At 41.3% G+C, this 24,343-nt stretch overlaps 1 protein-coding gene across 2 annotated transcripts in view; it reads right to left on the minus strand.

Annotated features, from left to right (window-relative positions):
- Window positions 1-3,077: 3,077 nt before the first annotated feature.
- Window positions 3,078-24,343, minus strand: part of lmx1bb (LIM homeobox transcription factor 1, beta b) — a 51,829-nt gene continuing 30,563 nt past the window's right edge. Inside the window, exons 4-9 of one of the 2 annotated variants that reach the window (XM_042488424.1) lie at window positions 10,628-10,860; window positions 8,482-8,657; window positions 7,912-7,989; window positions 7,475-7,541; window positions 5,322-5,483; window positions 3,078-4,184 (exon numbers count right to left, since the gene is read on the minus strand). In XM_042488424.1, the coding sequence (XP_042344358.1) occupies window positions 4,027-4,184; window positions 5,322-5,483; window positions 7,475-7,541; window positions 7,912-7,989; window positions 8,482-8,657; window positions 10,628-10,860 (874 nt within the window). In that variant the 3' untranslated portion in view covers window positions 3,078-4,026. The remainder of the gene's footprint in view (window positions 4,185-5,321; window positions 5,484-7,474; window positions 7,542-7,911; window positions 7,990-8,481; window positions 8,658-10,627; window positions 10,861-24,343) is intronic. The other variant, XM_042488425.1, reaches the window with a different exon arrangement.

A 24,343-nucleotide genomic window follows, 5' to 3' on the forward strand; every position in this document is an offset into this window, starting at 1 on the left:
CCCGGGTGCCGTAAAACGACCGTCGTAACTCTTTCTCTCTCGCGCTTTACGTCCCTTTACCTCTCTCCCGTTCAAGTAATGTTCATACTGATGTAAATAAACAATTTATTATTGGCCTATGTCCAATTTTTGTAACATGCAATTACGTTACTATGTGTGTCAGGCAATGTTGTAGATTAATGTAAAAAGCAATACGGAGTAGTGTAATAAATTACTTTCCATGGGGAGTAATTAAGTAAAGTAATGCATTACTCTTTGTAAAAAAAAAAAAAAAAAAAAAAAGTAACGAATAATGTGTAATTCATTACTTTTTTTAGAATAACAATGACAAAGCTGCCAAACGTGGGTGTTCTTTAGTGACCTACTGTGGTGGTTTTACAAGTCCGGATAGTGCCAAAAAAGTAATTGCTTTTTACCAAGACATCTTACTCTGGTAGTGCAATGAAAAGTGGTTGGCGTCTTTTTTTCCAGCAAGACATCACTCTGTTTCCAATGGGGATTGTGCCATGAAAAGCGATTGTTTTTTTTACTGAGACATCATTGTGTTTCCTGCCGGGATAATGCCCCAAAAAAGCAGTTGTTTTTCATCCAGATATCACTGTGTTTCTGGCAGTGATTGTGCCCCCAAATTTTTTTAAACCAAAACATAATCGTATCCTTACCATAACCAAGTGTTTTTTGTTTTTTTTTTACGCCTACATCTAACCACATGTTAAAATTTGCCCATATGAAATGTACAATGCCAACTTTTTTTTTTTTCCAGCGATTTGGTTGGTCATCTTACCATTCTGCCTTTTATTAAAGCCACAGCGGAAATAAGCTTTAAGTTTAAATGTATTTTTATCATCCACAATTTTATTGTAAGTCAGAACTGAGTAACTGCAGTCTTCTGGTCTGTATCTAATTGTGCACATAAATTCATCAATCTACCACTCTTAACATTTACAGGTTTGTACAGTTTTAAATAGAAATAACTACGATATTTAAACTAAATATTATGTGGGAGAATTTCTGGTTTTTGAGGGTTTGCTCTCACATTTACACTACAGTGTCAGTGGCAGGGCCTTCTGTCCTCGTCCATACCTAACACCTCTCTGTAAGCTCACCTGGCCTGCCCTGAAAAGGGAGAGGTTCAAACCGATTGTACCGTCCATCCGTGCAAACACAATGTGTGCGTAGCAGCCCCATCCATGTTTACTGTAAATGGGAGCCTTTGTAGCATCTGTTTACTCAGCCTTTCACACTTTAATGCACATATACACTGGAAACCTGACGCAGAGGTGCTCATTGTCCTCATAATTCTTGCTTTTAGATGCACACACACACACACAGACACACACACACATACACAGAGTTAACTGTTCAACTAGACATACTTTCTTACATCTCCTACAAAGCAACTTCAGGTGATGAGGAAAAGAAACAAAAACTCAAAAACTTATTTCCATGTCAGTTGGATTTGATCCATATTTCTGTTATTTGCATACTCAAACAAATCTCATCCAATCAAGTTCCAGACTAAGACGTTGTCACTGCGCACTGCTTCCGGGGATACTCGCTTACTTGTGTGACAAGTGAAGATAAATGGCGGTGTAACCTTGCCAACAAGTCCAACACCTGGCTGTCAGATTGAAGACTTGATAGTAGAGATATATATATCCACCACACTGAGCTCATGCTCTAAATCCTCACAGATTTGACAATTTCACGCACTCCCTCTGCTCGGGAACAGCGGCCAAGATTATTAAACCCTGTCATGACTGTGACATTAGGAATATAATGAGTCATATTAACACAGAACTTCATAAATGCGCTGTTTACCTGTGTGGTCACGTGACTGCGCAGACAGTGGGTGAAAGCTTGCCTGGCCACATTGAGGAGCTGTCAGAGAGATGAAGGAGCACCCAGATGGTACTTCCAAGAAGCCGCCCGACAAGCCCTGAGGTTATAGGTGGGGTTTGTTCGCTAGTCATGCAGCTGTTTTGGTATGTCACCTGAACTTCTCGCCGACCTCACCCTCACTACAAGTGCATGCTTCTGCCTCTGTACTCATTCTCTGAAAGAAAAGTCATACATTGGAAGGGTTACAAGCTTTGGGTTATTATAAGGTCAACAAACAACAGAATGTGCTCACACTAATGACCTTGTGAGGCTGTGCCTTGGCACCATGGATGTATTTAGAAAACCTGGATACAGCATGGAGGCGTGGCCCTGTTCATTCCTATGAGTGCTGCTCAATAGGAAGTGATGCCAAAAAGGCAAAACAATTTATGACAGTACCTGTATCTTGACTTTCTGTTTAGTGGTTCATTACTTTAATTACTCTAATTAAATTCAGCTTAGCAGCAAAGGTCAAAAGTCTGTGTTTAATGGGTTCAAAATGCAGTAGTAGTGTGAACGCTAGGTGTAAACATAGATATAGCCAGTGTTTTACAACAAAAACATATTAGTGTGGATGTGACCTTAAAGGAAAAGTCAGGGGATCACCAAAGTCATTGGGATTTATCCTCTGGGGACCATGACTGTATCAAATTTTGTGGCAATCCATACAATAGTTCTAGACTGAATCACAGCGACGTTGCACAAACAACAACAATCACCTCCTGGTGGAAAATTGGCAAATAATTCAAATTGCGGAGATATGTGAAATCGTCAATCATGCTTATTTCTGTCATGATTGTGCTAAAAATGTACACTTTATGTTCTAGTGATGAAAATATTAAACCTGTTTCGATTTGTCTAGGTGGACATTTTTAAGTGGCTAAACACTGACTGAGGCAGCATATGCTCTGCATGGTTTCATTTTATGTACTGTATAGATTTGGGGGTTTTCTACACATTAGTTATTGTAAACAGACCATGTGATTGGTCTATAGCATATTGACAGATCGACATTGTTTTACCTTGAGCGGCGCAGCTAGCACAGCTAACAAATCTTAATGTAATGCGTAGAGATTGTGATATTTGGGACTTGAGATGTTTACCATGTGAATGATCACTGAATGGCATTTATTTAATGTTATCAGGAGAAAGACATTGTTTATTCATCAAACCAGTCAACTTTGGTCAATTAGCAACTTTAACATTTTTGAGAATGCACATATGACAATGACAACAAAAGGTTTATGGTCTGTACGAAATAAATAGCAACATTGCTCATTTACAGCTTGGCTGAAGAAAACAAAAAACAAAAGGGTTAATCTTCATATTAAAAAGGCATACAGATGAGCTGTGACACTCATGAACTCACTAATTGCTCAACAAAAAAATGCTCTCCTTTTTAAATAAAGCTTTTCAGTTTTAATATGCACCTTCAAGAGCCTGTTATAGTTAAATAAATAGAATGCTTTCCATTTTGTAACATGCACATCCAATTTGCCTGGGGAAAGTATTTACACTTCACTGATCCTACTCGGCCAACAATTCTCCGCTTGTTTTTTTCTTCTCCTCTAAACAATTCTTTCTCACCACGAACTCTCATACACAAATGTACAGTCACTCTTGCAGACATGCTGCACCTATTTACTATTAACACAATATCTAAACCTATTGAAAGTGATCAAAATGCTAACGGTGAACATGGAAATCCATGTAGTGTAAAGAGGAAACAGTCCAAACACCACATCTTAACCGGGGTGGAGGTGGGGGCTTACAAAAAGTTTTAGTTTACAATTGATCATGCACTGTATAAATTCACTGTGTTATTTGGTTTGAGAGTGTGTAATCAGTGGCTTCAATATCTACTTGTTTTCTTTAAGTGAACAAAGAAAAGAGTAATATCTCCTGCGACAAATAAGCGATCCTACCGAATAATCTCTAACAATATTTAAGTCTTTTTTTCCCCAGGAATCTTCACTGTCCTACAACAAGTGGTTTTACTATCTTTGAGTAAGCTTTCAGCACATAACCAGGAGCTACTGCAAGGTGTCTTCTGTCGTGTCCGTGTCGAAACTCCTGGCCATTGCGCTTTAGGTTGAGATGGGGCAGTTTATTCTGTGCTGCTGTGTTGGTTTTTTTTTCACTCTTTCATGACGCAAAGTAAGAGTTCTGCATGGAGTAGAGGCGGTCGATGGGGTTCCCCACGCGGGCCTGCATGGAGTTCACGTCCGACGATGCCATGAAGCAGTCACTGAGGCTGGTTAAAGACGTGTCGCTGTCTATGTCATGGAATGCGGAATCGTTACCTGCGGAGAGAGCGATGCGGAGATAGCTGTCAGGATTCGGTGGCAGAGGCGTCATTCAAAGGAAACAAAACAACAAAAAAAACGCAGCCCCACTCTGACTGTGAAATCAATGCAATCTTGTATTTGAGATTTATAGCAGCGCTGGGAAATTATAATTACTAATAGTCACTTTGAGAAATCGCTGTTGTGTGTCATCACAACTGGGAGGGCTGTTTTGCTCGATATCAAAGCTCACTTTTTGCTGCCCTCGCTGGGACAATTGCGGTCTATGAGGGAGCATGTAAACAAGGGGCATCCTCCTAAAAGATCTGGTTAATAGCAACTGCTTCCGCCTTTCATAAAACCTCAACATGTTATTTCTCTGGAGGGAATAGTTAACTTTATTACACTCTGGATCTTAATGATAGTGTTGCACAAAATGGGGACAGTGTTTTGAGACATATCTTTTAATGCCTTGCCAATATTGTTCTTTTCCCCAAACCAAAGGAGTGATGAGACTGGGGATTTGGGTTCTTACTACCGAGATGAACTAAATGGAGGCAAATTATAAGGAAGTTATGAACTTCAGGAAATGGTCCCTCTGGGGCTTGTTGAGGACATCACTCAGAAATGTGTTATTCCAGTTACATCCTGTGGACTAACACTTGATTGACTGATTCCCCCCGCTCTTCTCCTTCTTTTGCATTTTAATTCTTTCCTGTATCGCACAGAAATCAGTTTTTGTTTTCCCATTCTGATTCATTAGCTCGCACGACCTTCAATCATTGTCTGGGTTGTGCTTCTATCTCAAACTGTCCGCACCGACCACATGTTTTCACCACCGCTGGAAAAACATCATCAGTAACAGGGTCTCAGAAGTGGAGGCGGAGAGTTAAAACCATATTAAACAGATTTGAAAATGAACTTCAAAACCCGATAGCTTATGTTATCTCATGTGGGAGGAGAAGCTGCTGGTACGTCTCTGTGAGCGCTTTAAATCAGGAGCGCTGCGGCCTGAACACATGTCCCACGCTGGGGAGCTATGAGGTTGATCAAGGGACAGGCATGTGTGTGTTTTTTAGGGCAGGAGTGGGTGTGTGTGTGTGTGTGTGTGTGTTTTTTTTTTTTTGTAGAGGGGGGGGGTTGGTGGATGCTCACCATATGGGTTCATGTGATCCCCGGGCATCTGTGGGGGGGTGAGCCCCTGTTGGAACGGGTCTGTGCTGTAACCATTCTGATCCATGGCGACCAGCTGCTGCTGCGGCGGAGCCAGCGGTGTAAAGGAGTTCATCATCCCCTCCATCCGATTGGACATTACCTCTGCAGGGCAAAGCGAGCAAACAGGAGGAAAAAAAAAAACATTACAGAAAGTGTAAAAAAACAGAGGATGAGTTTGCAGAATGCAGCCAGGCACAATGGGCAGAGAGGTGGAGCTGAACTGGGGGAAAAACCACGACAACATTTTGCAGCCAGGACGTGTTTCTTCCTGGTATATTCCTGTTAATGCCCGGCAATTTAAGAAACCTCAAACTCACCTAAATCTGAGTTTCTGTTTTCACATCCTGCCAGAGCAAAAAGACTTGATAAAAATAAAGGGAGTCTGGTGTTTGCGAGTTAAAATAAGCTCCAAATACCTGGATTTGTTGCCTGTGTCTGTTAGTATTTCCATGGAAACCTACAGTAGTCTTTCCTGTGGTTTCTCCCACAATTCCCTTCACCAACACTGCTCTTGGCGAACTGACTTGTGACAAAAAACTCTTGCGGCTTCATCGCTGGAGCCCATCCCCCCCCTCTACACTTTCCTTTTGCAGTGGCTTTGGAAGATGACGTCTGCCATTCATTTTGTTTGGCTTTCAGACAGAATTTCTGACTTTCTTTTGAAGTGGAGTGTTCTTGTTTACACAGTGACAGATTTGTAATCTGTTTTTCAGGGTAATTATTGTATCCGTCAACTCTTTTCTCACAACACAGTTGATGACAGAACGCAGAGGAGAGAATCACATTTTCTGATTCAGTCTTCATTTTCATGTACCACTTCTCACTAGCTTGTTGACAGCATTCACAAGAACATATTGCCATGATGAGAAAAATAAAAGATCCCTTCATAAATGTTTTAACACAAAAAAATGCTCTGTTTTAATAACAACTTCTGATATATATCTTTTCTACAAAAAATCAGTTATCTGAGTAAAAATTATTTAAAGGGTAACTTAAGTGTTTTTTTTAACCTGGACTCGATGTTTCAATAGTTTTGTGTCTAAAGTGACTATTGGGAACAACAAGTTTTGAAATCAGTCCAGTAGTGAGGGAGACGGTCCAGACTACAATGTAACCACTCGGAGCAATTGTGCACTGACCTGCTCAAATTGTTATTTTAAGTATCTGACAATGTTACCGAAAGGAATAAGATTGTTTTTGTTCAGTCAGAAGCTCTCTGGAAACCACTATTGCCAGACTCACCAATCTCCATTTAAACAAACAGTGATTTTAGCATGTATAAAGCCAGACTATTTTCACACCTAACTGGGTGAATTAAAGGTTTATTTCAACCAAACCAGAGTTGGTGATTGTTGTACCAGCAGAAAGATGAACCAAGATGGCTTTTGTAAGATTTATTTATTTACTGTTCGCTTTGAAATAAGTGTGTTTTGTGACAATAAAACTACTGTATTTTTAAATTGAGTTTGGTGGGTCTGGCGATTGCGATTTCCCAGCTGCTTCTGGCTTAACAAAAAGAATCTTATTCTTTTACAAAAGCTCTATCCCTGTAGGGATCCTTTCAGTAATCTGTAAGACAATTATAATAACAACAACATGAGCCTGTCTGTAGTAAACACCACTTCTAGTGGTTGTAAATTGGCGCTGCATAATTGCCTCTCGTGCTTACACTGAACCTGTTTCACCAGTGTCATGTGTAGCCATCTCACTCAATACTGGTGCTGTTTCAAAATCATTTGTCCCCATTAGTCAATCAGACACAAAAAACATGAGATAATGTACATTACCCTTTAAATTCCATCTCCTTCTCCTGCAATTAAAAATTTTATATCACACTTGTGTAAGTTGCACCCTGATTGGCTTCCAGATTTAAGGTGAGCACAGAGAAACTTTCCCCATCAAACTCTGCACATAAATCAATCTGCACAGTGAAGTAACAAAATGCAAACAAAGTAAGTGAAGGGGGGGCTTAAAAATGTGGAAAATGCAAAATGGAAAAATGTGGATGTATAGCAACTAAAAAAGTTTCCAAGACAAAGTGCTGTGAGACACTGAGCTCCCATTGTGTGTGCAGGGTAAGCACAGTATTGTACCTTGGCCAAGCCTCTGAGAATTCTGTTGTTCTTGTTGTTGCTGCTGTCTTCTTGCCAACTTCTTCATCTGAAACGGAGGAGTCAGAGTTGTGAGGAACCCCCAAAACTAACATGCGCTCTTTAATTTAAAAAGGATGCTCCTCGCTGTTCACCCTCGAATGAACTGCGCCGAATCTGTATCTGAGTGCACTTCATTGTCAAGAATCAAAGGTTTTCACAAGATAATAATCAGAGAAGAGGAGGGCGTAGACATTTAATGCAAGAGTGAGCGAGATTTGCAACTCCTTGGGCCTTTTTTTAAAAAACATTTGTGAGAGGAATGCAGTGATAAGTTTAACACACATAGTTGTGGTGATTTACTGGCTGGACTCGAAGATGGAATAAGGCTGTTGTACGCGGACGCAAAGTCTTATTCATGCTGTGTTAGCAGCTCTCACCTTAGCTCTCTGGTTCTGAAACCACACCTGCACCACCCGGACACTGAGTCCTGTCTCTGCGGCCAGCGTCTCCCTCACCTGAAAGCATCAAGACAAGATTTTCAGCATCTCAAAAGACAAACAAAACAGCACGCTGAAATACTCTGCCTCCTTAACATATCTTCCACATTTCCAGATAGGCATGTTGCCTCTTTGATTCTCTTCAGTGAGCGTGGAATGAATGCAGTGGGCTTTTTGGACCACTTTGGTTATTGCTTCTTCAAAGCCCTGGACCGGGTGCAGCGGCTGTTTTAGGGCCCAGGCTATGGAGGCAGCTCTCCTATCCCAGTATGACATTTGGTGCAGGCGGTCTGCGTTACACCAGCCTGCCTCAGTTAACACAGAACAGAATGCTGCTTGCCACTTCAAAGCGCAGCTCTGAGGTGGGGGAGATTTTTTTAATTTGAGAATTTTATTTGTGAAACTACTGTAGGGCTCGTGGTCAGCATCTAAACTCCCAGTACCCCAAATGCAGACCAGGGAATATATAAAAAAAAAACAACATTTTCCTCCAGGATTACTGAAGCGTACCTTTCTGCAGGGTTTTGAGGACACCTCAAAGGACGCCTTGAAGGCCCGTCTCTGTTGAGTGGTTAGGATGGTTCGAGGTCTTTTGGGCCTCCTGGGATCCTTCCCATCATCCCCCTTCCCAGGGCCTCCTATGCCTTTCTCCGGCTTGATGTCCAACTCCTCATCGTCACTTTTCTCTGCAAAGAGAGTCATTTTTCTGTATCATCATCTGCACAAACTTGAACTGACTACACCCTTTTAGTCGGTGACAGTCTGCTGATAAATATATTTTTGTTCTTCCCTATTCCGGGAGATTCACACACCACAAGTGCATAATCAAAGGAGACACATGTGTTTCTGATACTTTGTTATCAATTTATTACAAAAGGAAAAGGCCACATGTACGATGAGACTTACAGAAGTCTACGGCTCTCGCTCTGCGAGAGCGCAGTGAAATATGCACATTTGTCACCGAGCTGGACGCTGCGTCACATGTGAGTTATTGCGCTCAGCTTTGTCTGATTTACACTAAATCAATCTCTGATAAGAATACTACATCAAGTGCAACATGAAAAAAGGCAACACGAGTGCATGTGGGAAATGCATCTTCTGTGACACAGCAAGAAAATCCTTTTTTCCTCTAATTCAGACCTTAAAATAATGACAACTTTCATATGGATTGCTAGATTTTTACTGTCAGCAGCAGGATATTATAGTTTTGGGTTGTAAAATCTGTGCCATTTTTATGCTTCTATACTACAACATACCATTAAAAGGAAATAATAACTTGGTTTTATTAGATTTCTGTTATAAGGAAAGGCCTGTTTGTTTATTTTTTTACATTAAAAAGTGAGCTTGCTGTTTGCGGCTATTACATACACTCACTAGTATTCTATACTGTAAGGGTAAATGCTAAAATTTAATGCAATCATTATGAATTTCCCTGTACTTTGTATTGTACACTTTTTACACACTACTACATGACCAAAGTTTATCCTCTATTAAATCCACCATTAGTTTTCCTTCTGATTTTAAAATACTTTAAACTCTTATTTATTGACATAATGTATAAAATAATGTTACTTCATTCAATATTTGCAGTGGAGAAATTCTACATTTTAGCTTCACCTGCCACAAAGCTATATAAACATAAAATAAAAAAAAATAAATGAATGACCCCATCAATTATCCATCTATGTGGGGCCTAAAACAAGTGTTTCCAGATCTAAACCAGCAGCGCTGCTAATGATTTTAAGGGTCCAGTGACTGTAAGGAGAGGCACTAATGATAGCTCTGTGTGTCCTGTTATCTGGCTGTGATACGTATCTACATTTCTCCTCCAAAAAACCTACATTTCGTCTGCCGCATGCTGAGGTTAACCTCTGTTCATGTCAACATTTTCCCCATCTTGAAATCCGGAGACGTGCACAAAAGACATGCCTGCGCGACGCAACCGGTACACACCACCGAAACGAGGAAGACGAAGAGCAAATATTCCCACAAGTTGACAAAAGTTGACACAGGCACAGATGTATTTGACAAATTCCCTGCTTTTGTGCATGTTTAAATGTGAGCCAGATGGTAGTGAACAGTGAGGCTTGGCGAGATGCCTCATTGTGTGTGGAGGCTATAGGCGAGGAACACTCGAGCTGATAAGAGCGGAGGCGCAGGCTTTCTGCAGAAAGGCCCCCAAATCCCTGTCACTCACCATGATACAGTGATTTAATTCTTTCCAGCACCAGATCCTGCCCACGCATGGAGAGCCATTAATACGGGGTGGCTTGGCTTCGTCCTGTTTCCACTTCCTACTGTATCATAAACCGCTCCCCACTTAGAATTAGAATGCTACAAAATCAGCCATTGAAAAGCTGCAGATGGAGGCTTGTTTCAGAAGTTTTTACTGCTTGGGCTGCATGCGACATCTCTGAATAATCTCAGATGTTCAGCAAATGGTCTGGCATCTAGCTTAAGAACAAATTATACGTATATATTTTTAATATTACCTACTAAAATCAGTCAGATTCAGTTTAGATCCATTGTGGTGCTCGTCCGTGTTGGCTACCACTGTGATGGAACAGAGCATACAGAATACAGCACCTTGGTGCCATATGATGATAGCACCACCGTGTTGTTCTCACTCTTGTGTGAGAGGGTGCAGAGGGCTCACCTGAGTCTGAGTCATCCGGGCTGACCGAGCTGAGTAAGTCTTTCTCCCTCTCGTAGTCGATCTTGCACAGCAGCTGACCCTCCTTCAGGACAAACTCATCGCCCTTCCTCAGCTGCCTGTCGCACACGCAGCAGCAGAAGCAGTTCAGGTGGTAGACGCACTCCAGGGCGCGCATCACAAACTCTGTGGGGGCGATTTTCTCCATGCAGCCGCTGCACTTGGTCGCAAACATCCTGTAGCACAAGAGAGAAAGATGATTTTAAATGTGCAGGCAGAGAAATCTTTGTTTTTAACGCAACACTATGCAACTTAGGAAAAAAAATGGAGCGTTTATTATTTTGTTGATTTTGCTGCCACAGCTTTTCTTGGTTTTATACAACCAAGTAGCTTACGGGGGCTAATGCTAAACTACTTTAGATAGACGAAGGTGCACAGCTACTGTAACATCGAAACTCTTCTCTTCTTGTGATGCTATTTGTGTTTTAGCATTTTCCAATACCCTACAATTGTCACTTGTGGCCATATTGGCTGCAGTTAAGAAAAAGTTATTAAGTTAGGATCAATCGATTTTGTCACTGACAGGCTCAGATTGTTACTGTAAGTGTCTGACAACATTATGGAGCAGATCCCTACAGAGAAAGACTGTTTTTAAGAGTAAGATCATTTTTTTAAACCAGAAACAGCCCAGAAATAGCAAACGCCACATTTAAGTAAATTACATTACATTTAAGTAAAAAATTTTATCATTGTCAAACACGCTTCATTCAAAGTTCACAGAGACAAAATAAAACACACAAAAGCAGTCTTGACTTGTCTTTTCATTGTAGCAGCAATCGCCACCCCTGGTTCGGTAGAAAAAACCTTTTAATTCACACATTAAAATGTGAAAATATGTTGGCTCTATACACACTAAAATTATAGTTATAATTTAAGTGAAGTCTTGTGGGTTTGGCGACGGAGAGTTTGGGTCTAACAAAAAGGTCTATCTCTGTAGGGATCCTTTAGATAATAAGACATAATAATAATCTGAGCCTGTCAGCGGCAAAAACGAGGACTTTTAATTGGCATAAACTGACAGTGGGAACATGCCCTGAGTGGTTACATTGTAGCCTGTTTCACCACTGCAGTGGTCTCTCTCAATACTGAACAGATTTCAAAAATTGTTGTTCCCATTAATAACAAAAAGATTGAAAAATATCTTCAAAGTGAGAATACATACAGAAGAAATGACAGACTGTTTCTCTTACAAATGAAAAGCAGAAATAATCATCATTTTATTTTGTCCAGTAGCCTTTTCCAAATTGCCCATCAAGATTTTTTTCTTTTTACTTTGTTGGCTTGCTGATTCTGTGGGCAGCCAAGGAGGTGACTCCTTTTGGCAGCAGCTCATCTGTTAAAATGTCTAGGGTGGGCCCGGTCCCCTGCGTCATTCCAAGAGAGCTCAGTCATGGGCACCCAACCCCTGCCAGAAATCTTAAAAAGAGGCTGGATCATGTTCTAATGCAGTAATCACCGAAACCCGATGATCCCAATCAAGCCTCTGCTGACAATTTACACATTTCTTTCATATCCACGCCACTCAGTATGCATCAGATACCATATTGTGATTCATTGCTGACTACTGGGCTGCCCTCCTGGTCTGTTCATATTTCATCTTACTGTCTAATATCAAGCCCCTGTGGTGCAACACTGCCTCTATCACCATTTCCTAGACAACACCTTCATCTTCTTTTATATCCTTTCAGGAAGATGTTTGCATTGTTTTATTGGCGACTGAGAGGCATTTAATTCGTTCTCGGTTGTTCAGAAGAAGCCACATTAAATGGAACAAGAAGGCAGGGAGTGTGGTTGATCTTGTCCAGCCGTAAAGCTGGATTTATTAGTGGCCTCTTTGTTTGCCCTGGTCTGGAAGACAGCTGGCAACCGCCTATCTATTTGAGGTGAACATCTATTTCATTGTGCAAGGCAGGGAGGCAGCAAGAGGAGCAATTGACATCATCCTCCGGTTACGGGACAGGGATGAGCGATAGTGATGAATATAATGTGTAAATATGAGCGGACGGGAAACCAAAGGATGGTTTTGTTATGGTAATGTTGTTATAGGTGCCGATTGAGTACTGATACGGTGTGTGTTTGTGTGTGCGTGTTCACACGTGGAAGCGCATGAGCAGCTGTATGCACGGACACGAGATAGCAGATTTTTTTGTTGTCTGCAGCTCTCTGAAATAACTGCTTCACTATCAGATCTGATTATATGTTATCTTAATTACATCATATTAATTGATAGGTTATTAGTTCCATCCCTCATGATCACCACCTGTATCTGGCACAGAGAAACGGCGTCTGGTTTTCTTTTTAACCATCATGCAGCCGCAAAACAACAGAGATATCAGAAGCTGGCACTCACAGGGTTCATAAAATCCTTTAATCTTTCATTTATTACAATAAGTTAAGAAGATTATTATTCAACTATGGAAAAACCTCAAGGATAATCCCTTGAAAAAGAAATTTTGGCATGTTTCTCAAACAAGCAGGGTTCTGGTTTAAGTGACCTGCCAACCTGGATCTGTCCTCTAAACAAACCTCCAAGTTCGGAGACACTCGAAAACAAAAGACAAGAGCAATACAAAAAAAAAATAAAATCAAATTCTGAAATAAAATTCAAATCTTATATGGACACACTCTTGTGAGCATAAACTGAATATTCAGGGACTTGTTTCCAGTTTTCGGAGGGATTAGTGTGTTACATGCTGGGATCAGGGAAAAGAGGTGATGAATCTGTCAAGACAAGTTCCCAGCTTCGAACTCTAATGTTTAGCTAATGATTGCCGGCTTAGGGCTCAGAGAATGCGAGAAAAAAAAAGTTGAGGAAATGACTTGTTAGCGCGGTTTTGATACGTCCAGGGCTCCACATTCACCTACGACCGCTCTCTCAAATCTTCTCATCTAGATGAAAACATTCTCATTCAGCCCTCTCTCCTTTCTTCTCTCTCCTCGCCGCGTCTAATCTTGTAAGCCATTATTTTTCTATTTCCCCTCTCTGTCACTTTGCATTATTTTTGCTGCTGTAATTCCTATTCGTCCCTTCTGGAATCTTCCTGTCCTGCTTTGTCCTCGCGTCTAATCCGGACTTTCTGCCTGTTTTCAGTCCCCGGTCCCCATTCTCAGCGGGGTTCAGATGGAATAGCCATGCATGACGCCCCTTCTATGGCAACCACACCTCCACAGGAAGGCAACGGCGACTTTTCGGATGGGCAGAGAAGGCCTTTGAGAAGCTGGCAGCAGAAGTAAATCCTTCTCTAAGGAACAAGGAGAATTAGCAGGGAGCAGTGGACTAGGGATTTAACCCTACCCCTCTCCTTTGAAAGGCACAGTCGGTCCCACTCCTGTGGCTAGCCACAATCAAACAGAGGAGGAGTGGGGAGGTGGCAGTGGGGAGAGGAGAACACAAACTCCCTGAATGACACAAGCAGTGGATTGTGGAGGAGCCTAATCCCACTTTAATACCTTTCCAAGTTCAGCTGCTAAAGAATGCTCTTTAAAACAACACCACTGTGTGAGCAGTGAAGGTTGACCAGGGGGAGGCACGCCATTCAACCTCCCCAACATTACCTGATTAGTGGTTTGAGGACCAGGCCAGTGGGCCCACAGGAGACGGAGGAGATGTAAATGATGATTTTATATAGCGGAAAACATCACGAAAAAGGAGCAGCTCTCTGTTAAGCTCCACTGGGATATTAAAGATATCAAAGTGCTGTAGGTGTGAGCGGACTTAAAGTGATTTAGGTGATCATTTACGACGTTCTGCCTCTACTTGATCCCAATGACCCATCGCGCTAAGACATGTATTCACCCAAAATCCACTTTCTGGAGCTGCTTGGGTAACACGACTCCCGGTGTCGCACAAGCAGGCTGACACCACAAAGAGGACCACCAGCACGACAACCCCAGCTCTCGCTTTTTTTCCCCCTCCTCCTCCTCCCACACCTGAGCGCACAGATCAAGTGATGAGACTCCTCCTGTGTGGATCAATGGCCGCATCTCAAGTGTCAATATTTACCCAAGGCCTCCCCACAACTGGACTCATAAATGAAGAAGAAAAAAGAGCCCCTCTCAGCACATCCCTCCCTCCCAGAGGAATCATTACCTCTTTTTAATCCTGTGTCCACATACCTGTAATCCCTTGTCTGTTCTTTCTTACGTTATCTATAGTTCACTCTTCCTCTCCGTGACAGATTATCACACTGTTGAGGCTTGTAACACCACAAGCTGTGTTTTTTCACTAAAAACACAAAAAACACAGACGAGAATAAAGGAAAAAAGAAGAGCATTATGAAGAAGACAAAAGCCAACGGGGACCGACAGTTATTTTGTCTGATGAACACTTCAGCCGAGCCAAGTGCAGCTGAGAGACTTCGGCCTCTCTGCTGCTCTTCTTCTTCTCCCCCCTCTTTCCAGGCATTTTGGAGAACTATGCACTCTCCCTTTGAACAGATTATAGGCAACTTAAAGTGTGACAACATCTTAAGCTCTCACCACATGTTGCCAATGATTTCCCTTCTCCAGACATTACATTTAATGCTTCTGCCGCAGTGATAAGCATCAGGAGGACTGGGCGGGATAAAAGAAACCCAGAAGAATAAGAGAGAGAAGAGGGGGCGGGTGGGAGAGAGTATGGAGCTGCTTATGGCGCTTGATAATCATGCTACATTTAGCAACACGTGCAACAGTCTCACCTACTCCCCTTTTGCTATTGAACAACACACGGAGAAACACTATAACAATTTAGAGAAGAATAGCCCGGGCTATTATGTCACCGCTTCCCTTCAAAGACAGAGGGGATGAGGATTATCCAGGCAGCAGCTGTAAGCTATTACTTTGAAGATGGGCTCTCGTGTTTGAGCAGGAAACCTGTGGCCATGCCAATCACAGCCGAGGTGAGAGATGAGGCCCGGAGGCAGGTCAGACAAGGGCCTCCGGGCGGGAAGAGGGGCATGCGGAGCAATCGGTCAACCGCGCGCGCTTGATACTTCCTGATTTTGCCGCTATATCTCGAATCAGTCTTCTCGGCAGCTGACCAGAATATTTCCTGGTTTCTTTGGTTTCAAAGCAGATGTGACACCTAATAGAAACAATTTAAGGTTTTAAGGAAATACATTTATTGCATTTTTGCTGATAAGACTGACACAGATGTCATACCTGTTGGCTAAATATAAGGCTAGAGTTGGTTAGCTTAGGTTAGCATAAAGACTAAAAGCAGGTGTGTAAGAAATTTTAAAGCAACACTTAAACATTTTGGGAATTTGCTTTGTTTCTTTCTTGCCAGCAGTTGTATTGGAAGACTGTTACCACTCTAAATATATGGCTAGTGTGTTAGCTTAGTTTAGCATGAAGACTGAAAACGGGGAAACTACAAACTGGCTCTGTCTGAAGCGAGGCTAATAAAATCTGCCTGCAAGCATGTTTTAAATTAACTAAATAACCAGAAATTATCAGGGGCATAAAACTGTAACTTGTTGTGTTTACACTTCAGTTTTTGTACAAGATATAGTGAGTTAGCCAGGCTTCACAGAGATATGCTACTGCTAGTTACAGTCTTTATGCTAGGTTACGCTAACAAGCTGCTCGCTGTAGTCTTGTGTTTACCAAACATATAAGAGTGGTATAAGGATTAGAAATGTGACATCATAAAGAGAAAGTCAGCCATTTTGGAAGGATAAGATTAGGATTTGGATAAAAGTGCCATCTGCTGGCTGTAAGTGTCAAAAAGACCTGGTGAGCTAACAGGATACACTAACAGTAAGGCTCTGTGAATAAGATTCAAAACACCAAATGCAGCATTGAATGCAGTCAGGCACAAAGGTAGATCAACATTATGTGTTTGATTTTGCTAGAATTTAATTATCCGTCATTAACTAATATTTTGTTTGCATTCAATAAGTATAACATTAGCAAGCTAATCTTTGTACGGGCGATTTTGTAGTTGGCATTTGGCTTGGTAAGGTCCTGTAACCATCTGTTTGTAAATTGGATACTGGATATTGGATATTGCTTACAAGTAGGCGCTAAAGACAAACACCACAAAGACATCAGGGACCGTAATGTTAATGGGTGGCTAACTGTAAGGGTCTATAAGGATCAGTAGCATTGACAAACTTTAATTTTGTAATATTTTGCATCTTTGTTGAGCGCTTCTCTTTAAATTGGCAATTGTCTTTTATGCATACATTTGTGATGATGAAAGATTGACAGCTGACAAATGATTAGATCTCCAAGTTGACCGTAAATGTTTGCAACTCCCATTTACTATTGATCTCCTCATCTAACTCATGGCAAGAAAGCGTATTTCTCAAAGTGTCAAACCGCTGCTTTAAGGTTTTAACATACCAAAAAATAAATTCCAACCAAAATTTTACCAAATTTATTGACTAGCACATTTCACAATGTCAGGTGGAATCTGATTCTGTTTGTTGTCTGGAAAGAAAAGCTGTCCCAATGCGGAAAGACAACAAACGTAGCTGTCTAAAACAGGCAGCAGAGCACTCCAAGCTGTTGAGCAGCCACTTCTCAGCTCCTCATGAGACACGCCTGTGTGAAAATTGGCCCTTAGCAACAGTATCAAAAGCTTCAGCTTAAGAGGAAAACATTTGATGGCCAGATGTTGAAGGCAAACCTTTTCAACTTCGTCTCAACATTGTGAAAATTACTTTGTTATGTATGGTCCTGTTGTCCTCTAGAAGCCGCACAGTAGACGCTGACCACACCGGTCTAAAAATAGCAACCTGAAATTAGCTAATACAAGTGTTTGATTGCTTGCAGAGGGGCAGATGATAAAAGTAGACTCCAAAACTTTAACACAACGGGTGTGCATGTGTAAATAAAAGCAGCTAAAGCATTTCCTGATTCATTCTTTCTCCGTGAGCTTACACCAAACTTTCAGTCTGCGTGAGTAGCACAGTGCAAAAAAAGAAAGTGGGGCCGATAACGCTGTCTCCATAAATGATCTCAGTAGCTGACCTTGTTTCATAGTATCAGCATTTCTCTTTGGAGCATAGATTCATGGAGAGTAATGAAGCCAAATAAAAAGTGCCATCCTTCTGCTCCCAAGGGCCAGCTCCAGTCAGCTCTAAAAGCTGCTTAATCACCATCCCGTGCTTACTACATTAGCATAATAATGGCCTTTAAATTGAGGCTCTTTGTTTTTTAATTAAACTCCCAGCAGGTAAAAGTAAAACACATTAACGGGAGATGTGTACACCACTAATGGCCCAAAGGTGCCTTCTTCATCACACAGCTCTGGCCACAGGGTTCTGCTTGTTCCCCGCACTGAAGCGCAGCAACCGGCTGCCTGCGAGCTCACAGGGGAGGAATGAGACGAGCTGATTGCACTTGGCACAGCAAAGATAATAGCGGAGACGTGTTCGGTGTGTGTTAGTATATGCATGCGCACCTGCCCTACATCTCAGAGGGAACGCACTTAGTAATAGCTGCTGAGCAGGACTATAGTGAACGTGTTAAAAGATCCACCGATTACAGTTAGTCTGGAGCGAGGTGTTTCCAGCATTGTCTATCCCACACGTCCACTATTGTGAAAATAAATATGGCCACTTTATTTCTATGGCAGCATGAGCTCCTACACGCTGGAATGTGCGGCTCCCTCAGACGAGTCCCCGGCCAGACAGACATCCCAGGCATATCTGTACATAACGCTATACCGCACAGCTGCACAAAGAAATCCTAACCCTTAAGTCGTTATTCAAATGATCTCATTCCAGGAGGCTGTGTGTTTCCCAGATTACTCAACACGTGAAATTCAGTTTGGAGAGGATGAGGTGCTCATGTGTGTCCTAACTGACTGCAAGAGCCTAAAACACATGCAAATAGTGTGCATATATTTTTTCACAATTGTTGATTGAAGCAAATGTGCTGCTCATGCTGCTGTCAATCTAGGATATATAGCGACATGTAACGCTACATACAGTCCATAAATGCGTGTTCATACAAAGCTCCAAGAGCAACTGCGGTATGCCGAGAATTGTCTTGCAGCATCAGGCGACCCTCTCCTTCACATGTGTCTGCTAATGAGTCACTAGGAAAACAACGTGGAAATAATCCTCCCCAGCCACACAGGTAGAACAAAGCTCATGGAGTGAAAAGGACAATGTATTGGGCAGCAGAGGAGGCTAAGTACACAGCTAAATACAAGAGTAAGCAGGCAGGCACACATGATGCTGTTTGGACAGCTGGTGTTCCTGAGTATGTAAAATGAGTGCAACATCACATTTAGGCTCAGTTTTTAGAGCTCACGGCAAACAATACTCACAGCAATAGCATCGGTGAGGGAATTATGACTGTATTTTTTTTTTTTTAATTTTTTTTTTACATTCTGGCTGCTCATTTTTTTTTATTTCTTTCTTTTTTTATACCTGTTCTAAAAGTGGAGTTGATCCTTGAACAAATAAATTAAAAGACGGTGAATTACAAGGCTGTTTTAAAGTGCTCAGCTCTGCCTTTTGTCACTCGGGTAAGTGAAGCAGTTTGTAAGGGCCATCACCGCTGGAGATGTGACATGTTTACAATGCGGTGCTACTAAAAGCAAGACGCCAAGGAGAGAACTCTAAAAAACATTCCCTGGACAGCTCCTGTAAAAATCATGTGCACCCATTTTTATATATTCTTTACTATTCTTTCTGTTTGTCTGCTCGATCCAAGCTAATCTGCGTGAGGTGGAGCAGAGACCACCATTAAGGGCTCGGCCCCGCTCGCTGAGCCACCGCGAGTGATTGCTGCCACTGAAAGAGCTGGGAGAGCGGACAGAGTGATGGCTACAATAAGTGTAATGGCTATCACGTTATAGAGCCACGGCCGACTGCAACTGCCCACAGATACACAAGGTTTATCTTTTAATTTTGATTTTTTTTCTAATGAGATTCAGGAGTTGACTACAAGTCATAAAGCTTTTGGAGAAATAAAAAAAAAAAAAAAAAATTATGATCTCATGTCCAAATGATAAATTCTCAAAGATTAGATTAAATCACGAAGTGAAAATGTCGTAGCTGAGATACTTTCTTTATTGTAAGAAAATAAATGGACTCATCTTACTAGATTCAGTGCTGGAACGGTTAAAAAACAACATTTGGATTGGAGGGCTTTATAATTACTATTGACCCAAAGGTTCTGGGTCTAAGAAATAAAACAAACAGTAATATGAGGTGTTCTAAAGCACAAGTCTGCAAATATGCAAAGACAGGGTCTGGTGGAGAGCATCACGCTTTGGCTTCTTTTCTCCGCTCCTAATCTGCGGGCCTACACAATATTAAGACGGCTTTGGAGCCACTTGTGACCCAGCTGTGCACTAATGAAAAATTCCACAGCTCTGTGCAGAGGCCAATGGAGCTTGACCCCTTTCCACCCTCAACCAAGCAATGTCCATCTTGAGGAGTTTACCAGAGCTGAAAGATACTGGATTAATAGGTAGCAAAGGAGAAAGAGAGACAATCTGGGAAAGACTGGAAAAAAAAAGCCTTCCTCCGATCTTTAGCATTGGTGTGAAGTAAAGTGTTTGCCGAGGTTTTAATGGGCAGAAGATGATCTGGAGATCATTGTGACGGAGGCTGGTTGGATGAGGGGACTCTGTTTACTTAACAGAGATTCAGTCTAAGCCCAAAATTAGTTTGTGGGAGAGCGAATGTGAGGCAACCAGGAATTAGACGTTGTTCACAAGATCCGGATTCATGTGTTTGTGATCCTGCTGCCCTTGATTCTTTTTTCTCTGCGTCTTCAGCCGGACAAAAGAAAGAAGAGCAGGCATGGCTCGGTCTGCTGACTGCACGAGGATATACAGTGAGCAATTATAGAGTAATGTACACCAAGTTAACCACTCAGATATGTCAATAAGCAGCAGTCGTTTTTATAAGGATGTATATGTTTTGGTCTGCTCTGTCTTTCATTAGCTTCTCCTTTTTTTCTTCTTTGCATTTATTTATCTGAAAGTAAAACATAATTTAAAGAACACCCAGATCAGCCTCCCACTCATCTCCTTTACCATTCAGCCACATAGATACTACACAGATAACATCTAGGAGAATAGATAAGGAATTGAGAGGAAAAATAGACAAGAACTCTAATGAAAATGCTGCTGCTGCAAAAAAAAGCTGTTTTCATGACATCTTTTAAGAAGGTTGTGAGCAAAAGTTTAAAAATTAGACACGGCTGACATTAGAGCTTTAAATCAGACATGGTGGCGCCTGAAAGACTGCATCAATTAAGCACAATCAATACCAAACATTTCACCCAAGGCAACCTTCCCCGCCACCTTAAATTCTCATAAAATGAATGATAATAATTCACGTCTGTAGGAGCACCCTAATCATGGATGTTCTCATACTAAAGGATGAGTCCACCTTTCATATCCTTGAGGGAATGGACTACAGAGCTAAATAAGGGGTGGGAGGGCGGGGTGGAGTGAGAGAAAATGAAAAAGGCAAAGCAAATGAAAAATAAACATTGTTATTGAAAGACAGGATGCTTTAAGACCCGGGGGCCAGGGATTAACATTCAGATTAGCATTCAAATAATATATTTGAATTTCTGATCAGCAATCCTCTTCAAAGAGCTAAATCCCAAGATTAGCAGGTGTTATGCTAAAAAGCTGTGTTTTTTTGTCGGGGAACGTCGCTACACTAGCCAAACAAATATGTCTTTGAGTGCGAGGGGCTGGCATGGATGTATGGCTGTAACCATGGCGACTGACTGGTAGTTAGGAGCCTTGGAGAGGGGTGCAGTGTTGGAATGTGTCAAACAGACAGAGGGGCGCACATACGCCGCAGAGCAAACCAAAAACCTGCTGTTTCACTAAAGACCATCAGCTACATTATTGAGACCACCTACAAATTCCAGGGTTCTTTGGGTCGACGGGGAGAGAAAGGTCATCTTGCATCATTATTATTTTTTAATACATTCTTCCCCAATTGGTTTGATTTAGGGAGTGCCTGGCCGAGGGAGTCACACATAAAAGTGATGAATTTATATTAGAAGAATAAAAAATGATTTAAAGATCTACTAAAGAATTACATTGTGGGCAACAAAATCATTTTATCTACCATGGGTCACTCAGTTGCCTCTGACCCACTGAAATGAAGCTCGGATTGAAAAAAATACAGCAAGCTCTGCCACCACACACACACACACACACACACACACACACACACATTGTTAAAAGTGATACTATTAAATTGACTGCAGTTTCCCTGATATTCTATTTAATTTATGATATGTCAAGGGATTAAAGTTAAAGGGGAACACCACCTAAGTAAAAAATTCCAATATGTTATTTCCACAGTCTATTAAGTTCAGTTATTATTTGTGAACATGAGCTTCTCTCTCTCAGAGCCAGGAACCAGAGAAGTCTTTAACTTTTGATGTCATAAAGTATGGAGCTGCTCCTTAGACAATAAATGGAAAAAAAGAATTTTTTTCCTTCTTTTTGTACATCCTAATGAGCATTTTTTTAATGGACTGTTGTCAGTCCTGAGACAGAAAATGTACCCATATACTCAGAATATTCCCCTGGCTGCTCTCAGTATCATCTAGAACATCTTCACCATTCATTGTCAAATTTTAACACCCTGTGACATCACAAATTTGAGTTTTATCACTCTAGCTTTTGGCTTTAGGAGAGCGTTGTTAATATTTAATAATGTTTTTTGGACTGTCGTAGAGCGTAGGAATTATGTGTGAATTTTAAAAAATGGGTTTAGTTCCCCTTTAATCTGCAGCACTATTTATTCCTGATTAAAATTAGATGCCGATTTTTGCTATTTGGAGTTTATGTTATTTAATTCTTGCACAAACATGGTTTCTGTTTGTATTTTCAAAGATACTCTCAGATGTAATAATTGTTACATTTTATATGTATAGAAACAAATGGGTTATCATACCCTTCATGTACGCTATAAACAGCCAGTGTTTGAACAAAAAAAATAATTTACTTAAGCAATAAAATTAAAGTTTCTATTTATTGCCACTTTATACTTCTACTTCATAGCATCTGTACTTCATTTACAAATTAAGAGTTCAAATACAAATCATATGAGGATCTCCTTGCTTAAACTAACACTATATAAAACTAGTCTCAGCTTGACCGAGTGCATGTAAAATGCTATCAAGAATCTAATAATACACTATATAATGTTTAAGGAGTTTTAATTATAAGTACTTTTATTTTTTCAAACTTTTACTTAAATGACACTTTTTAATGCAGGAGTTATACTTTTAAATTTTTACGTCACAATATTGCCATTTTTACTAAAGGCAAATATGCAGAACTATAGCTACAGCCATCACTGACTAAGGCGGACATATTGATAAAAGTATACTCAACACATTTAATGCAGTCTACATGCACATGATGCTACTGCTCTTTTTTTTTCTTGCAAAAATGTGTTTTTTAAATGTCTGTAGTCACAGATGTGAGGGTAAACCATTGTATCATAATATCTGAAATAGTCAGAGCTCACTTGTGCTGTTTTTCTCTCAGTATTATCTTTAAGAAAAACACCAGCAGCGCATAACATTTCTGTTGATGATTTCATCATTGTTATCTATGATATACATTCCACACCAGGTACAAATCACCCTACAAGAACAATAAATGAATTGTCTGGACTTGCTGCAACCTGCATTGTGTTTGTGTGCTTAATCTTGAAAGGGAAATTCTCTCTCCAACGTAGCAGCTAATGTTACTGTGAAAGTATTTTGTTCGTGTCTTAAAGTATTCAAGCATGTATTTTGCCCCAGGAGGTCTGGCAGAGGATTCGTCTGATGCCCTTTCTGCTCTTTCTCTCTCTCTTTGCTTTCCTCTGTCTTTCCCACACACCCCGCACACAGAGCATTTCTCTGTCATGTGGTTGGCGGAGTGTAAAATCTCATCACTCCAGCTGGAAGGGAACAGGTTCGGCAAAATTCCCTTTTCTCCACGTGGAGCCTTTAAGGCACAGAATGGAATGGTGAAGCATGGCACGGCACGTCTGGTTTCTCTGCAAACCCAACCGTCGACGTATCTGCATGGCCCTGCGGCGCTTACCTTGAGTCAACTCACTGGTCTTGCCGCGGCCCTTTAGTGACTGCATTATGACCCCTAACAGAGCTCTGACGGGGTTTGTTTTCCCTTTGCTTTAGCTCTGGACTCAATAAATTGACATTGTAGTGAAGCCCGCAGAGATACAGGTGCCTCCACCCGGATGATTCATACATATAACGCCTGCTTAAACAGCCTGATATGAATTCTCAAGAGACTGCGATGTGGCAGCAGCTGTAGTTCTGCATATTTGGCTTTGACCAAGGCCACTGGTGCCCCTGTCACTCATTGTACACATGATCAGACCGATATGGATGCTTATTTGTCTTCAGACGCAATGACAATGTCTCCCGCTGCAGTGACACCCGTGGTCAGCCCTCTCAGCGAAGAAAAAGGTTTGCATTCACCCACCAATTTTACACTCTCTTTGGGTCCAGGAGTGTCTTTGTGTGCTGGGGAGCAGCCCCATTCTCTGTGGCTGTCTGAAAAAAGCAGCTGTTTCTATAATGCTGTGGCAGCACTTTATGTTGCAGAATGATAAATGAAGGGGAAGAGGCAGAGCTGAGGTGCAGCTGAAGGCGCACACACGAAAGAAACAATGGCATAGGAGGGTCTGTGCTACATGGATATGCTCTCCC

The sequence above is a fragment of the Plectropomus leopardus genome, chromosome 6, assembly GCF_008729295.1.
Source record: "Plectropomus leopardus isolate mb chromosome 6, YSFRI_Pleo_2.0, whole genome shotgun sequence".
Lineage (NCBI taxonomy): Eukaryota > Metazoa > Chordata > Actinopteri > Perciformes > Serranidae > Plectropomus > Plectropomus leopardus.